Source organism: Chrysochloris asiatica, unplaced genomic scaffold (assembly GCF_000296735.1).
Source record: "Chrysochloris asiatica unplaced genomic scaffold, ChrAsi1.0 scaffold00223, whole genome shotgun sequence".
Classification (NCBI taxonomy): Eukaryota; Metazoa; Chordata; class Mammalia; order Afrosoricida; family Chrysochloridae; genus Chrysochloris; species Chrysochloris asiatica.
This window is the reverse complement of record NW_006408741.1, coordinates 5,008,305-5,024,304: the sequence shown is the minus strand read 5'-3', so window position 1 is coordinate 5,024,304 and position 16,000 is coordinate 5,008,305. Positions and strand designations below refer to the sequence as shown.

General features: G+C 49.9%; 1 protein-coding gene across 1 annotated transcript in view; it reads left to right on the top strand.

Annotated features, from left to right (window-relative positions):
* The first annotated feature begins 2,945 nt into the window (after positions 1 to 2,945).
* ESPN (espin) overlaps positions 2,946 to 16,000 on the top strand; it is a 38,215-nt gene continuing 25,160 nt past the window's right edge. Inside the window, exons 1-2 of the mRNA XM_006873112.1 lie at positions 2,946 to 3,420; positions 6,691 to 6,884. Of these exons, the coding sequence (XP_006873174.1) occupies positions 3,127 to 3,420; positions 6,691 to 6,884 (488 nt within the window). The 5' untranslated portion in view covers positions 2,946 to 3,126. The remainder of the gene's footprint in view (positions 3,421 to 6,690; positions 6,885 to 16,000) is intronic.

Sequence of the window (16,000 nt, the reverse complement as noted above, 5' to 3'; positions counted from 1 at the left end):
AGCTCAAAATACCAACCAAGAAGTAAAGAGTCTTCACATCAAGGATCAAGTCTATCCCCTCAGTACACAGGATTGATAGGGATGAGCAACTTAGGCATTGGCTATCTAAAATGGGGGGGAGGGGCACTATAAAGGCACAAAGTGGCTGGCTTACAAGTTTTCAAGAAGGAGTTTAGTTTCAGAGTGTGGGGGGGAAGGTAGAATCCCCACTGAATAATTTTCATCTTGTCTAGATGGCTCTGGTGAATGGAGTTGGGGATAGGATTCTTTTGATTCAACAGTAATTGTTATCATGACTAATTGTGATGATCACAACTGTAAAGGTAGAAGTTTTGTAATATAAAGGGAAGGGGGAAGTAGTTAAATCTTACATTCCAGGAATAGGGGATCCTAGAACCACCAAGGGAGAAGAGCATGAGCGGAATGTGGGACCCTAACCAGAGAGGCAATGACACCAGAGATGGAGGCAGAGATGATGACATGGAAAGATAGAGCAGCTGAGGACTCTAGACTCATGGAAAAAGAAAGGTTGTGTGCTGGCGGCCAGGAGACAGACGTTTTTTGCTGTTGAACTTTGCTGTTAATGCTGGATTGAGATGATATCTTAATTTGTACAAGTAACCAGTCTATTTTGATTTGCATCTATCTAATAAAGCTAATAAGGAGCTCTGGTAACGTAGTGGTTACGAATCAGGCTGCAAACCGCAAGGTCAGCAGTTCGAAACTACCAGCAGCTCCGTGGGAGAAAGATGAGACTTTCTGCTCCCGTAAAGATTTACAGCCTCAGAAACCCTGTATAGGGTTGCTATGAGTCGGAACCGACTCGACGGCATTTAACAACAACAACAATATAGCTAATGTGGTGCTGTAGGATAAGCTCTGAACAGCTAACCACCAGATCAGTGGTTCAAACCCGCCAGTCATTCTTCAGAAACCTTATACAGGATCACTATAAGTCAGAACTGACTTGCCCGCACTTAACAATAACAGCTAATGATCACAAGTATTTCTTCATGTTTGTCGGCTACTTAATGTCTTTTTTGGTGAAATGCCTGTTCATGTCTTCTGTCCATTTTTAAATTGAATTATTTGTCTTTCTCTTTTTGAGGTGTTGAAGCTGTCTAGAAATCTTAGAGATTAGTCCTTTTTTCTGATATGACATTGGCAATTTCCCCCCAGTCTGTTGGTTCTCTTTTTACTCTTTTGATGCACTTATTGTCTAATTATTAGGAGGAATCAGCCATCTAGTTTGTCTTCTGCTGTTTGTGCATTTTCTGTTATGATTCATAGTATGTTTATGCCATCTATCAGAACTCCTAATTTGTCCCTATTTTTCTCATTGATGATCTTTATAGTTCTAGGTTCTACATTCAGGTCTTTCATTCATCTTGAGTTTGCTTTTGTGTGTGATGTGAGATATGAGTCTCGCTTCATTCTTCTGCAAATGAATATCCAGTTTTGCTAGCACAGTTTGTTAAAGATTTTGACTATCTCTTCCTCATTTAATGTGTTTTGGCCCTTTGTCAAAATCAGCTGACTGTAGGTAGATGGATTTACTACTGTTTTCTCAATTCTGTTCCATTGGTCTATGTGTCTTTCCTTGTACAAGTAACCAATCTGTGGCTGTGTAGTAGGTTTTGAGATTGGAAAGTGAAAGACTTTCTACTTTGTTTTCTTCTTTCTTTTCCATATAAAGTTGATGATGATTTTCTCCATCTCTTAAAAGATTAAAGTTGGACTCTGGGTTGAGATTATATTATAACTGTAGATTGTTTGGTAGAGTTGGCATTTTTACAATGTTATGTCTTCCTATCTATGAGCATGGTATAGTCTTTCATTTATGTAAGTCTCTTTTGGTTTCTTGAAGGAGTGTTTGGTAGTTTTCTTTGTGTAGGTATTTTGTTTCTCTGGTTAGATTTATTCCTAAGTATTTCATGATTTGGGCAGATATTGTAAATGACAGCTTTCCTTACTTTCTTCCAGAGCTCACTTTATTAGTATAAAGGAATCCAAATGATTTTTGCACGTTGATCTTGTACCCTGCCACTTGCTGAATCTTTCAATAAGTTCTAATAATTTTCTCTCTGAAATTTGGGAGGTTTCTATCTTTTCTCTGGAACAGTCTGTATAGAATTGGTGTCTGCTCTTTTCTGAATGTTCAGTAAAATTCACTGGTCAAGCTATCTGTGCCTAGACTTTTCTTGGTTGGGAGTTTTTTAAATGACCTGATCAATTTCTTCTTTTGTAACCAGTCTGTTCGAATTTTCTACTCCAGACCATGTTAGTTTAGGTAGGTCACATATTTCTAGAAATTTGTCCATTTCTTCTAGGTTTTCAAATTTATTGGAGTACATATTTTTCATAGTATTCTGTTATTTTCCTTTTAATTTATGCTGGTTCTATTGTGACCACCCATTTCGTTTCTTATTTGCATCTTCTCCTTCCTTCCCTTTGTTAGATTTGCCAGTGGTTGATTTTATTAATCCTTTCAAAGAACCAACTTCTTGTCTTGTTGATTCTTTCTATTGTTTTTCTGTTTTCTGTTTCATTTCAAGTAGGCAATTCTTGAATGAATTTGTCTAAAACTCCATTCCCCTGTGCCTATACAGGTCTCAAATTCTAGTCCGATTTTGCAGCTCTTGTGGGGGGAGGGTCTCAATTTTTACTTGTACCAAATTAAAAGAGAATTATCTCAGAGACTTGAAGCGCCTGCCTCGTTCGACAGAGACCCTTACCCGATTGGTGCCCCCAGTTCTCCCCAGTTCCTCCAGCACCCTAAGTGCCAAATACCCTCAAACAACCCTCGGACCAAAGGTTCCCTGACGCCGGACATCCCTCACAGGGAAGTCTGGTGTCCTCCCTCACAGAGATACAGGGCGGGGCGGAGGCGGCCAGGGGGCGGACCCGAGGCTTAAGTCCCGAGGCCGCGGCGGCGGGGCCACAGAGAGCGGCGAAGGCAGAGCAGAGCGGACAGCTGAGTAGAGGCCGGGAGAGACGGAGCCGGTCCGCCTCCCTGAAGCGCAGAGCCTCGAAGGCCGCGCAGCCGGCGCCTCCGGGCCCGAGGACTAGTGCATGGCACCCCTAGAGCTGCGCTGAGCGCGAGGTGGCATCACCGCAGGCGGCACTATGGCCCTGGAGCAGGCTCTGCAGGCGGCGCGGCAGGGCGAACTGGACGTGCTCAAAGCCTTACAGGCCACTGGCCAGCTGGGACCCTCGATGCGTGACCCTCTGGACGCGCTGCCAGTGCACCACGCGGCCCGCGCAGGCAAGCTGCACTGCCTGCGCTTCCTGGTGGAGGAGGCCGCCCTGCCCGCTGCGGCCAGAGCGCGCAACGGCGCCACACCGGCCCATGACGCTGCCGCCACAGGTCACCTCGCCTGCCTGCAGTGGTTGCTCTGGCAGGGTAGCTGTGGAGTGCAGGTGAGTCTGCGCCTTTCACGGGCGCTCTCTGGGTGGGAGCCCAAGGGTGGATTTGGTTGAGTCCCTCCTAAACCCAACTGAGCCCACCCACCCACCCCAATGGAGTTCCTTGCGTGCGTTGGACTCTGTAGCTGAAAGTACTCTGGCAGAAGCCCTGCCTGCTACCGGATGGGAACTGGGTGATGGGGAACCAGGAGGGAATTGGGCTGATATTTACAAAGCGCTCAGGGAGGGGACAAGTGAATCCCCAAATTCCTATAGGGTTCCTGGTGCCCTGAACCCTTGTCCTGCAGGATCAGGTCTGAAGGGGAGTGACCAAAATCCCACACTTCAGCCTAGGTTCAGATGAAGAAGGCCAGAGCATGGGACTGATAGTGGGTCCTCCAGGACCTAGACTGACTCCTGACCTCAGTGCCTTCAGGCCTCCCAGCTTTGAGTTCCTTCTCCACAATCCCAGCCTGTCTTCCTGTCCCCAGGCTGTGCAAGACTGACCCCACCTGAGCTGGAGGAGGAGGCAGCTCAGGCTCAACTCATAATCCTGCCAGGTACCTGTTGGAAACAGAACATGCAACAGGTGCAATGAAACCCCTGCTTATCTGGAGCTGCCAGCCCATAGGGACAGCAGAGTGGCAGGTGCTGCTTGAGCTAGGTGGCTAGAGAAGGCCCCTGGAGGGTAGTCCTGACTGCTGAGAAGGAGATGGCCAGGTGACAGGCAGAGTTCTGAGCAAGGGGAACAATAGGTGCAAATCCCTGAGGCTTGCAGACTCTTGCCCTGTTGGAGGGACAGACAGCAAGGAGGCAAGTATGATTGGAGTGGAGTGAGGGCAGGTTCTGCAGGGACTAGGAAACTAAAGATTCTGAAGGATAGACAGCTGCTGGGGGAAGCCAATGGTGGGAAGGCCACCAGGTTAAAGGGGAGGAGTCCCTGGGGGTGCTAGTGGTTAACATGTTCAGCTGCTAACTGAAGAGTTAGCAGGTCAAGCCCACCCAAAGAAGCCTTGACCGAAAGGGGTGGTGATCTGTTTCTGAAAAATCAGTCACTGAAAACGCTATGGAGCACAGTTCTGCCCTGACACACAAGAGGTCTCTACAGTCAAAGTTGATTTCTTGGCAACTGATTATTTTAGAAGGGGAGGAGGCCAGAATGATTCTGAGCTGGTTGCTGTACTCCAGACCCCCTCCCACTTCCGGGAGATGGCTTTTTCTCTCCTGCCTGGCCCTGCTATCAATGGCTTCTGGCCTTGTGAGCCTTGCCCACTCTTGGAGGTGGGGTTGGCATGCTTCTCCCTGAGTTCAGCCTTGGCGGGAAGCCTCCCTCTCCTCCCTAGACCCAGTGTTCAGCTTTGCCCGGAAGCCTCCCTTGCCGCTGCAGAGGAGGTGGGAAGAAGCAGGTGGCCTTGTGCCCAGCTTATCACGTCCCCCTCCCTCCAGCCCCAGTGGGCATGGGTACTAGAGGCGGATGTGTATGTGTGAGTGTGGAGGTGTTGACCTTGATTTCTTGTCCAGTCCAGCCTGGAGAGATAAGCAGCTTTAGATCCGGGGGACAGCATGCCGGCTCCTGGGGCCTACACAGCTGAAGCTCAGACCCACAGTCCCTGAGGCCAGGAGGAAGGAAGGGCTTTTTCAAGAGCTGGGGCTCAGTCACCCTAGTCTTGCTCTAGTCACCTCAAGCCAGCCCCAGCCCCAACCCCAGGGCTTAGGGGGATAGCCTGAGCCCTCTTCTGATCATACACAGGCTGCCCAGCACAGGCCTAGCAGGCCTCATGTGGGTCATTGGTGCCCAATCTTGTCTTCCTCCCTGTCTCTTCCTATCAGTCAGCCCCATCTATTTGGTCTCCCTCAGCTTCACTGACTAGGTCCCAGTCCTCGGTACCATGACCCCCATTTCTTTCAGAAGGCTCAGAGCTGCTTTTCCCAAGGAGCTTGGCTCAAGGTCTCCAAGTTCTGGCTGCCTCAGCCTCCTTTGTCTCCACCTTGCCCTCTCTTGGGGTTCCATGCCCTGTTTCTCATCACATGATGCCCACCCCTTCATGGATGCCTCAGTCCCCCCCCCCACATCCTTGCCACCTCTATGCCAGCTCACGTGCTTGGCACTAGAGCTTGTTCTGTTCAAGAATTGGTGCCCACTCTCTCAAACACACCAGCCTTTGGGCACAGACTTCCAGGTGTTTGGCAATTCACATTCTTAACTTAGGTAACTTGCAATACCAATTCCCTTCTACATCTGGAAGCTCACAGAAGACTATGCTTTCAGTATTCTGGGCCCAGACCATCGGTCCCACCCCTTAAGGTAACTTAGGAGGTCTTGGCCAAGACCCTCTCAGGGGCTGCCTCTCACCTACACCACTGGTCTGCCCACCACTACTACCAGAAGCTTACTTCTCCACAGGGAGAATGGGGGTCTGCTGGGAGCATGGGGGTCTGCTGGGAGAGTTATTTTCTGCCCTGAGGTTGGGTACTTGGGGATGCTATTCATAGAACAGAGGTCTCTATTCCCATGTGACATGCTGGGGAGGAGGGACACAAGGGTGCTCGTCACCATGCTGGTGCCAGCCTGGAGTAGTAACCCCAGTAACCCACCCTTCCTGGTCCTGCTCAGCCCAGCAACCTCCACTCACTCGTTCAGATGCTTGCACCTGGCTGCAAGGCTTTGGGAGAGTGAGCACCAGTTCTGGAACAGAATAAGCTCTTAGCATCAAGCACCTGGGCCAACAGAGAGGTGGCAGGGATGGGGAGGGGCTGAGGCAACTGTGAGGGGTAGACCAGGGACCACGGACGTAAGCGCAGGTGCATACTTTCGAGCACCTGAGTATCAGGGACTACGGCTCTAGCCCATGTCTTGAGAACCCACCAGGTATGTCACTGAGTGACCCGCTATCCTTGGAAAAGCTTGGCACTGTGGGCCATTTGTAGACTGAGGGTCAAAAAGGATTAAAATCTCTGGATCAACTCAACCCCCAAACAGTGGTTAAGTAAGGTCTGACTTCCTCACTGTTGTTGTTAAGTGCCGTGGGAGTTGGTTCCAACCCTGAACAGGGTTTCCGAGGCTGTAAATCTTTACAGGCGCAGAAAACCTTATCTTTCTCCCGTGGAGCAGCTGCTGGTTTCGATCTGCTGAACTTGCAGTTCGCAGCCCGATTGGTAACCACTACGCTACCAGAGCTCCTGACTTCCCCACTAGGGGTAAACAAAGAGGACTGGCTGCCCCAGGGGCTGCTGGGAGACAGGAGGTAGGGCCAGGCTTTTGGACTCACTGCTCTCTTCCCACAGGACAAAGATAATTCTGGTGCCACAGTCCTGCATCTGGCTGCCCGCTTCGGCCACCCCGAGGTGGTAAACTGGCTGCTGCATCATGGCGGTGGGGACCCCACCGTGGCCACAGACACAGGCGCCTTGCCTGTCCACTATGCCGCCGCCAAAGGAGACTTCCCCTCCCTGAGGCTGCTCGTCAGATACTACCCTGAGTAAGGACACCTTTGGGGGCCCCAGGTGGGGCGGGCCCAGGGTTGGGGAAGCCATGCGGCTCTAGCATTCCAGGAAATGACCGCTCCGCTCCTGTAGCCAGGGATGCAAGCCAGAGTTCCATCTCTTCCAGCTGTATTTTCTCTCCTCCTTGGTATCCCTCCAGGGGCTCCCCATGGCCACTTGCCCTAGAGCTATGCCGGCAGTGCTACCCAACATCCTCACACTGCTCCCTTCAGGACGCTGACCAGCACACTTTGAGGGGCTCTCTTGAGCTCAGGCCTGTGCTGATCTTCAAGGCTGTTCTAAGTGGAATGGGCGGGGGGGGGGGGGGGGGTATCTTCTAGGCACTATCAAGTAGAAAGAGGAGGAGCCACATTAGTTTACAAACTCCCTATCCAACTTCTGCAGTCCTGCCCACACCTCTGCCTCTTCTAGTCCCAGAGGTCTCTGAATAGGCCTACCAGAGAACAGCTAGCCATTTCCTGTGGCCCTCTCAGCCCATCCCCAGTACTCAACTGCCCAGACCCACAACATCTTTGGTCTAAGTGGCTAGTCTGAGAAATCAGCTCCCCAGGGCAGGATGGGGGCATACAGAGAACGGGGCTCAATAAAATGGTATGGGGGTGGCGTGTGACCCCTCAGACTTCATGAGGGAGAAGAATCATACTCAACATCTGCGCATGTCTGATTCCTTTGAGGCAGAGGTCAGACATGCCTCCACCCACCAACTTTCTTTACCAGTCTGTCACCAACTGTTCCTCCCACGGCACCCTCTGCTGGGTTCAAGAATTCACTGCTGTGACCACACAGAACTCACACACCATACTCACGATTTATGGGGGTTTTAGGGAAATAACTAGTTACAACTCGGGATGCAGTTCTATCACACCCACCGCCTCTCAGCCTTGCTTGCAGGCACCTAGGCCCTCTACCTCATAGCCTGCTTGGGCAAGTATTATAAAGCTCTTTTAGCTCTTGACCTCCCAGCCCTGTGGCCCCTTGATCTCTGGCCTGCTTAGGCAAGTACAGCTCTATAGATAAATATCCATTCCACCAGTCAGCCGCAGCCTGAAGGTGCTCAGCTGCAGCTCCCTGTCCCCATCATGTGCCTGGAGGTAACCCACTCTGCTTACAAGTCTCCTGCCTGAAGACACTCTCTCAGTGGGGTGGGAAGCCCAACACTCTGTCTCATGTTCTTCATTCTGCTACCTTTGCTGCTGCTGTATCTCTGCTGTCTGTCTCTGGTGTCACAACTCTCTCTTCTGGATAGAAGACATTCAGCACAGAGATCCCACGGGTACATGCCACTCCTGTCTTCTTTCTTGATAACAGTGAGATCTCCCTTTCTGCTTCTGAGATGGCTCATTTTAAACTTACTGGGATGTCAAAACTGACCAATCCCCATTTACATGGCCCATTACCAAGGTGCCATGAACCTTATTTCTATTATTAGAAAGCTGTCCAATCCCCTTGATGGACCACAAACACCTCACATTTGCATAGGTGGATCAGCACTGGACTGCAAACCACAAGGTCAGCTGTTCAAACCTATTAGCTGCTCCTTGGAAACCCAGTACAGGGTTACTGTGTGTCAGAACCAACTCAACGGCACTTAACAACACCCAGTCACTCAAAAAATCCCTAGGGTAAGTGTTGGGCTGCTAATAGAAAGGTCAGCAGTTCAAACCCACCAGCTACTCCTAGGAAAAAAGATAAGGCCGTCTGCTCCTCATAAAGATTTACAGTCTCAGAAACACATTAGAGGGTCAGTATGCACACCTATGCCCTGCAGGCTCACATGAGGATCCTGGGGAAGGAGTCAGGAACCCAGGGCCACAGAGGCCTGAGCTGGGATGGGGGCTCTGACCAGCATCCTTTGTTAGACAAATGGTGAAAGAGATCCCAGGCTCAGGAATATGAGCAGCTATGGGGTGAGAGGGTCCACTCTTGAACACCCTCAGGGCCACTGGCAGTCCTGTCCAATGCACAGCCACAGCACACTGGCCTGGACGTAGAGTGGCTCTCATAACCCTGGGGCCAGGCTCCAGTATCCCTCAGCCGTTTCTGTCCTCTCTAGGCAAAAGGGCTCTGGGTTTGTTCAGGGAGAGCTGCTCTACCCAAGTGCTCCCTCAGGCCGGGGTGTCTTCCCAGCCACCCCTTAGGAGCCACTTGGGCATGAATCCTTGCTCAGAAAAAAACAGGCGGCTGACTCACATCCGAGTCAGGAGGTAAAGGAGGGTCTCAACCTGTACCCGAGGGGCTCTACCCCTGAGGTAAACTTTGCAGGTAGGCGTGTGGGAGCTGTGAGTGTGACAGGTCCCACCCCCACCATGGTGATTCTGAAGCACACATGGGTAGGAACTGTGGCTCCTCTCCCACCCCCTCACTTAAACCAGAGAACACTGAAGTCCTGAGAGGGGAAGGTCATGGTCACACAGCAAGTAAGCCCTCTGTCAGACCTAATGAATGTACCCCAGAAACCACAGCTAAAGGCAAGGGGTGGCCTGTGCCCTAGAAATGCAATACAAAATGCTGCTGAGTGGGATTGGAAGAGCCCTAGGCTGACCCCTAAGCTCCTCCTCACAGAGAAGCCTGGGACACAGGGTGAACCAGAGCTCTTCCTGGGCTGGGATCCCAGGCCTTTGGAAGATGTTCTAGAGCACCCTTGAGGGCTATGGGTTCTGGGGACCCTAGCCTCCACCCAGGTCATGCCAGGTGCTGGACGTGATAGGGCCCTAGGCCTGACTCTATGACCAGATGGCTTGGGCCAGTGGGCCTTCAGCCTCTCAGAAGTGGCCATGAATCTCATGGAGGAGGACAGGGCTTTGTCTCTGCAGAGGTGTGTGGCCTGGCTGATAAGGAGACACCTTTGTGTGGTTGCCAAGCAGTTGGGTGTGGTGGGGGTTGGGGTGGGACCTACAGAACAAGGGGTCTAAGGGCTGGTGGACCCATGTAGCCTTTCACCATGGGGATAGAGAGTCCCCCTCCCAAGTGTAGGGGTTGGGGGAGGGCAGAGGCTCTGGCTGCCCCAACAGCAGGGCCCACTCAGGGGACCTAGGCAGCCAGACTTGAGGCTGCAGCTCCTTGCCCCCCTGCACCTGCAGCCCTCTGTGAATCGCTGTGAATTATTCACGAGGGCTCAACTCTCTCCCTGGTGGCAGTGGGTGAGGGAGGAAGCGCTTCAATACAGGTGGAAATTTGATCCAGCCCAGGGAGGCTGTAGGTGGCCATGGCCATGGCAGCGACATGCAGCTGAGGAAGTGGGGGGCTGTCCAGGCTGCTTGGCAAGAGCAGACCCTCGGGATTTGAGGAGGACCCTGCACCCACCCAGCACATCCTTAGTCTACCTCATTCACCTCAGACATTCTCCCAGAAGCAGAGGAATGGCCATACTGATTTCAGGGCCACTGTCCCTCTGGGGCCCTGCCGTCTGAGCTCCCCGTGGAAGGAAGGGCCCTTAATGGGCAACCTGAGGGCTGGCAAGAGACAGCTGGGGCTGTTTCTGGCCTTGAGCCCTGAGGACTTAGGGTCTGGAGTCAGGGTCTGTTGGGCAGGAGCTGTAGTGGCTAGGGTTAGAGGGGATGAGGTGTCCAGAGCCCAGCCGGGGCAGGTGGAGAAAAGGTGAGAGGCAGAGAACCCTCAGAACACTGACCACCCTCCCAGCACCATCCAGGTCCAGCGACAACCTCATGCTCATTAAACCAAAACTAAACCAAACCTAACCTGGTGCGGCGCTGTGGGTTTATGCGCCAGACTGCAAAGCCATTTGAACTGCAAGATCGGCAGTTCAAGCCCACCAGCTGCTCCTCGGAAACCCTATACAGGGTCACTAGGGTCGGAGTCAACTCGACGGCATTTAACAACAACAAACCAAACCTACTGCCATCCAGGCAATTCCAACTCAGCAACTGACTAAATCTTTACAGGAGCAGACAGCTTCATCTTTCTCCCAATAAGTGGCTGGTGGGTTTGAACTGCCAACTTTGAGGTTAGCAGTCCAATGTTTATCCCACAGTTACATCTGGGCTCATACTCACCAACCCTCTCTAAATCGGCTTCTGCTGCCCTGAGACCTGAGTGGCTGGAGGGAGCCCAAACCACAGGGAGCCATGGGGCCACCAATCGTGGCTGAGATGGGAAGGTTCTGGCTCTCCCTTCCCTCTGGGTCCCATGCACTTCCAGTCAGTAGGAAGCTAGAATACAAGTCTGCCCAGAGATTTGTATCAATTCCAACTCCCCGAAGGTGTCTCCTTCCCCCAAGGCCTCCCCACTCCCCACGACAGGGTAGACTGGGACTTGCCCCGGCCCAGAGGCCAGGAGTCAGAATTAAATCTGGAGCAGCATCTACTTGCTTAGAGCCTCACAGCCACCTGAGGAGGTAGGTGCTAGAATCAGCCCATTTTACAGATGGACTAAATCAACTCATACTTATCAAACACCTATGTCTGACAGTACTCTAATTGAACCAGACAAACTGCCCTACTGTGTAGACGTGACAGAAACAGAAACAGCGTCTCGAGGAGGCTCTGTGACCAGTCAATATCAGAGACCATCACTGACCTTCTGTGTGGGCTCAGCAAACCACAACTCTTCTCTGGTCTGTCCCCCACTCCTGGTCTAGATCTGGTATCTTGAGCTCTCTGGTCCCGTGGCCAACCCAGGCTGAGAAGGGTTCCTAACCTTTGGGTAGATGACTCAGCTGTTCTGCTGGAAGGCTGGGGTCCTGCCTGGGTTCAAGCCTGCCCTGTACCTGCTGGCCTCGTTCCTGCACAGGCAGGGGGGTTCAGCCATTCTTCATTACCTCTGCCCAGGGCCACCCTTGGTGTTTGTCTAGGTCACTTCTGAAACAGGGCCTGGGGGCGGAGCCTGTGTAGCCAGGTCACAATGGAGTAGGAGAGTGGCCCTTGCCCTCTGAACCACTCTGAGAAAGGAGCATCCAAAATGCCATTCTGGGGAGGGAGCAGGTGCCCTTTGCCCTCCCCTTCCCATTGCTTTTCCTCCCTGGTCCAAGACCCTGGCATCTCACAAAGTGCAGCACCCTTACCCTAGACTGGTCTCCCTGCCTCTACCTTTGTCCTCTTCCCAAATCCTTTGAAAATGTTGACACTCCCCACTCATTATCAGGGAGGGAAGGCTACTTCCTGAGTGGCCTCAAGGCCCTCCTCCATCCAGCCTTCCTTCCTGACTGCACCCTGAGTGCCCTCCCCATCACTTACTCTGCTCCTCTTTCCTGGCCCCTCTGCTGTTCCTTCAACAGACCAGCATCCCAGAGTCTTAGCACTGACTTGTCCCTCTGCCTGGAACTCATCTGGAGAGATTCCCTTAGCTCCCTCTTTCCAGTTCTTGTTCCTACCTCACCTTCTCAGTAAGACCTGCCTGTCAGAGCCCAGAGAAATTCCAATCACCCTCCATGACACACTCATTCCCTGTCTTCCTTGTTTGTTAGAACAGCGTTGTTGTTTTTTAAACAGTTACTGGGTTTATGAGGGGAGTTAACAGGTTACACTATAGAATCAGAAAACGCTCAGGACACAGTTGTTTCAGTCAGCTGCTGATAAATGCCCTCAAGACCCAGTACTCCACCATAAGCCTCAGCCTGAAGGTACATGACTCTAGCTCTGTGGGTCAGCAAACCTAGCTCACCGCTTAAGTGCCTGGAGGCAGCCCACTCTACAAGCAAGCTTCCTGCCCCAAGTCACTCAGCTTTATCGCTCTGTGGGCTGGGAGGCCCACTGCTCCGTTGGGGGCTCTGGTTCTTGGTTCTGCTGTTGCTCCTCTGCCACTCCTCTGGTATCACAGCTTTCTGTCCCTGGGTTGAGGAGGTTCAATGAACAGGGATCTTGGAGTCCAAAGTACATGCTCCACACCTGGCTCTTCTTTTTTGATGGTATTGAGATCCCCCCCTCCTACTTCTAAGATGGCTGATTTTACATCCATGCCAGCATTTCAAGTTTTTACAAATGATCTCTGCTGACATCCACAGCTGAATCCTGTTATCCTATCAGTATCTTCTCCCACCTTCTCTTACCCAGACTCAGCAGTGCAGAAACATTGATTGGTGGGAGTTACAGACTAGAGCTTGAAGAGACATTAGAGAATTCAAGACACCATTACAAAATAATGCAAAACGAAATAAAGTCAATAAAAGGTAGAGAAGTTTTACATTTGCAGAAAAAAATGCACAAAAAGTACATGTTGTTGTTATGAAATGCTGTTGGGTCGGTTCCGACCCATAGCAACCCTGTCTAGGGTTTCTGAGGAGCAGCTGGTGAGCTTGAACCGCCGACCTTGCAGTTCAAATGAATTTGCAGTCTGGTGCATTACCCCAAAGCGCCACACCAGGACTCCAAAAAGTACATGGAGTTCGCATATCTTCCCTCTACCCCCTGCACAGTTTCCCCTACTTGCATACCTGTAGTCATTTGTTACAATTGATGAAGCAATATTGATACATTATAATTAACTTTAAAATAAAATAAAAAAAGACAACAGTTGCTAGTGAACTCATGTTGACACGAATAAAGTCAGAATTTCATAGGGTTTTCGATGGCTGATTTTTCCGAGGTAGATTGTCATACTTTTTTCCTGAAGGACCTCTGAGTGGACTCAAACCCCCAACATTTTGGTTAGAAACTAAGCACCTTAATGTTTTGCACTACCCAGGGACTCTATTAAGTAAACTAAAGTTCTTAGTTTATGTTAGGTTCACTCTTTGTATTATATAATCCTATGGGATTATATAATACAAAGAGGACTTGAAGTACTTATCAATGAAGATCGGAGACTACAGTCTTCAATATGAATTGCACCTTAACATAAAGGAAAGAAAAATCCTAACATAAGCAACATCATGAAAAATGAAGAAAGAATTGAAGTTGCCAATGATTTCATTTTGCTTGGATCCACAATCAATACCCCTGGAAGTAGCATTCGATAAATCAAATGATGCATTGCATTGGGAAAATCTGTTACAAAAACCTCTTGAAAGTGTCAAAAAAACAAAGATGTCATTTTGAGGACTAAGGTGCCTCACACAAGCCATGGTATCTTCAGTCACCTCACGTGCATACAAAAAGCTGAGCGAATAAGGAGGATTGAAGCATTGGAACATTGGAATTATGGTGTTGGTGAAGAGCACTGAATATACCAGGGTCTTGAAAGAGAATGAATAAATATGTCTTGGGAGAAATATGACCAGAATGCTCCGTAGAAGCGAGGATGACAAGACTTTATTTCACATTCTTTGGGCATGTTATCAGGAGGGACCAGTTCCTAGAGAAAGACATCATGCTTGGTAATTAGAGTCAGTGACAAAGAAGCTTCTTCATGAGATGGACTGACTGCATCACTGGGTTCAGACATGGCTGCATCACTGGGTTCAGACTTAGCAACAATTGTGAGGATGGTTCTATTGTACCTTGGGTTGCTATGAGACAGAACTGACTTGAAAGCATCTAACAACAACATGTTGTTGTTAAGTGCTGTTGAGTTGGTTCCAACTCATAGCAGCTTCCAAGGAATAGCTGGTGGGTTTGAACTGCCACCCTTGTGGTTCGTAGTCCAGTGCTTATCTGTTTTGATAAATGCATACAAAGAATAGTTTCAGTGTCCTAAAAATGATCCATCTAGTCATCCCTCCTCTCTCTTCCTCCCTGCCCCCTGGCAACAACTGGTCTTCTTCCTGTCTCTAAAGTGTTGCCTCTTTCAGAAATGTCATATTGGAATCATGTAGTCTGTAGCTTATTCAATCTAGCTTTCTTGTTCCCAATCCCAGCAGGCCCTTCTTTTCTCAGGGTAGTTTGATAGAAGGCGATGGGCATGTTCCCTAAGTGGAGGGGTCCAAGAAAGCCTCTCTTAGGTGGTGAGAGCTGAGACCATTGCAGGAGAGGAACTGGATCTGGTGGGCAGAGATATCTGAGGTGGGTTCAGGCTTGATTTCATCGAGCACCAGAAAGAAGACTGGAAGAATTGCAGGAAGTGAGACTTTCTGAAAAGATTCCAGGCTTGCTCATAACTTGGAAAGTAAGGCTGACTGATTTAGTTGTTGTTCATTACCATCAAGTTGATTCCGACATGGTGATGCCATGTATGAAGAGCAGAACTATGTGCTCTATAAGGTGTTCAAGGCAGTGACCTTTCAGAAGCAGATAACCAGGCCTTTCTTCCAAGGTACCTCTGGATGTGTTTGCACCACCAACCTTTTAACTACTAGTAAGGTGCATAATTCTCTGTGGCACCCAGGGACACCTGACTGTTCTTGAACCCTGCTGAATTCCAAGTTGCCTTTTTTTCCTGAGTCAGGCTTAATTTGGATCTTTGAAAATATGAGAAGTGGAGGATGTCGAGAGATCCAGAGCAGGCCGAGGCTCTGGAAGTTTCTCATCATCGATGTCTTACACCACAATGATGAGATACTATCCTCACAGTGTCAGCACTTGCTGGCCTCTTGGGGCCAGCATCATCGGCAGTGAGGAGGACCACTGAGCACGTCAGGTTCCGTGGGCAGATAACTCGTTGTTCTTTGTGGCAACATTAAGAGTGACTTGACCCAAGTCCTGGGCAGAGACATCCAGTAACCATTACAAACGTTCCACATTGCTTTGATGTAATCAGAGTGTGACTTCATAGTTACAATCTGTCCCGATCAGCTTTTTTTCCCAAGAGAAAAAAATGTCATGATTGATAGAATCAGTGCTAGGTAGCTTCAGACTGAGAAAGAGGGTGTTAGCTAATGATCTTCAGTGACCCCTAGGATTTGAACTCAAGAAGGCAGTGGCATGGAGTCCTTTACTGAGATGGAAATGGTGAGGAGGGAGAGTTTGAGGGTGCAAATCTCAGAGATCTGCTTTCAGCATATGTCTGAGTTCCCTACAGATGCTGTAACACCAGTATCACAAGGAGGTGATTTTAAAGAACATATTTATTTTCTCACAGTTCAGGAGGCTGAACTCAGGGCTCCGGCTCTCTCACTCAGTTGGGTCTGGGGGAAGAGCCTTGTCTCTTTCAGCCTCTGTTGGTCCAGCATTCTTTCACTCTTTGGAAATCTTCAAGTGCATCTGTGATCTCCCCGTTGGCATGTCTCTCTGTGTCTAATCTGCTCTTTTTTTTAATATAT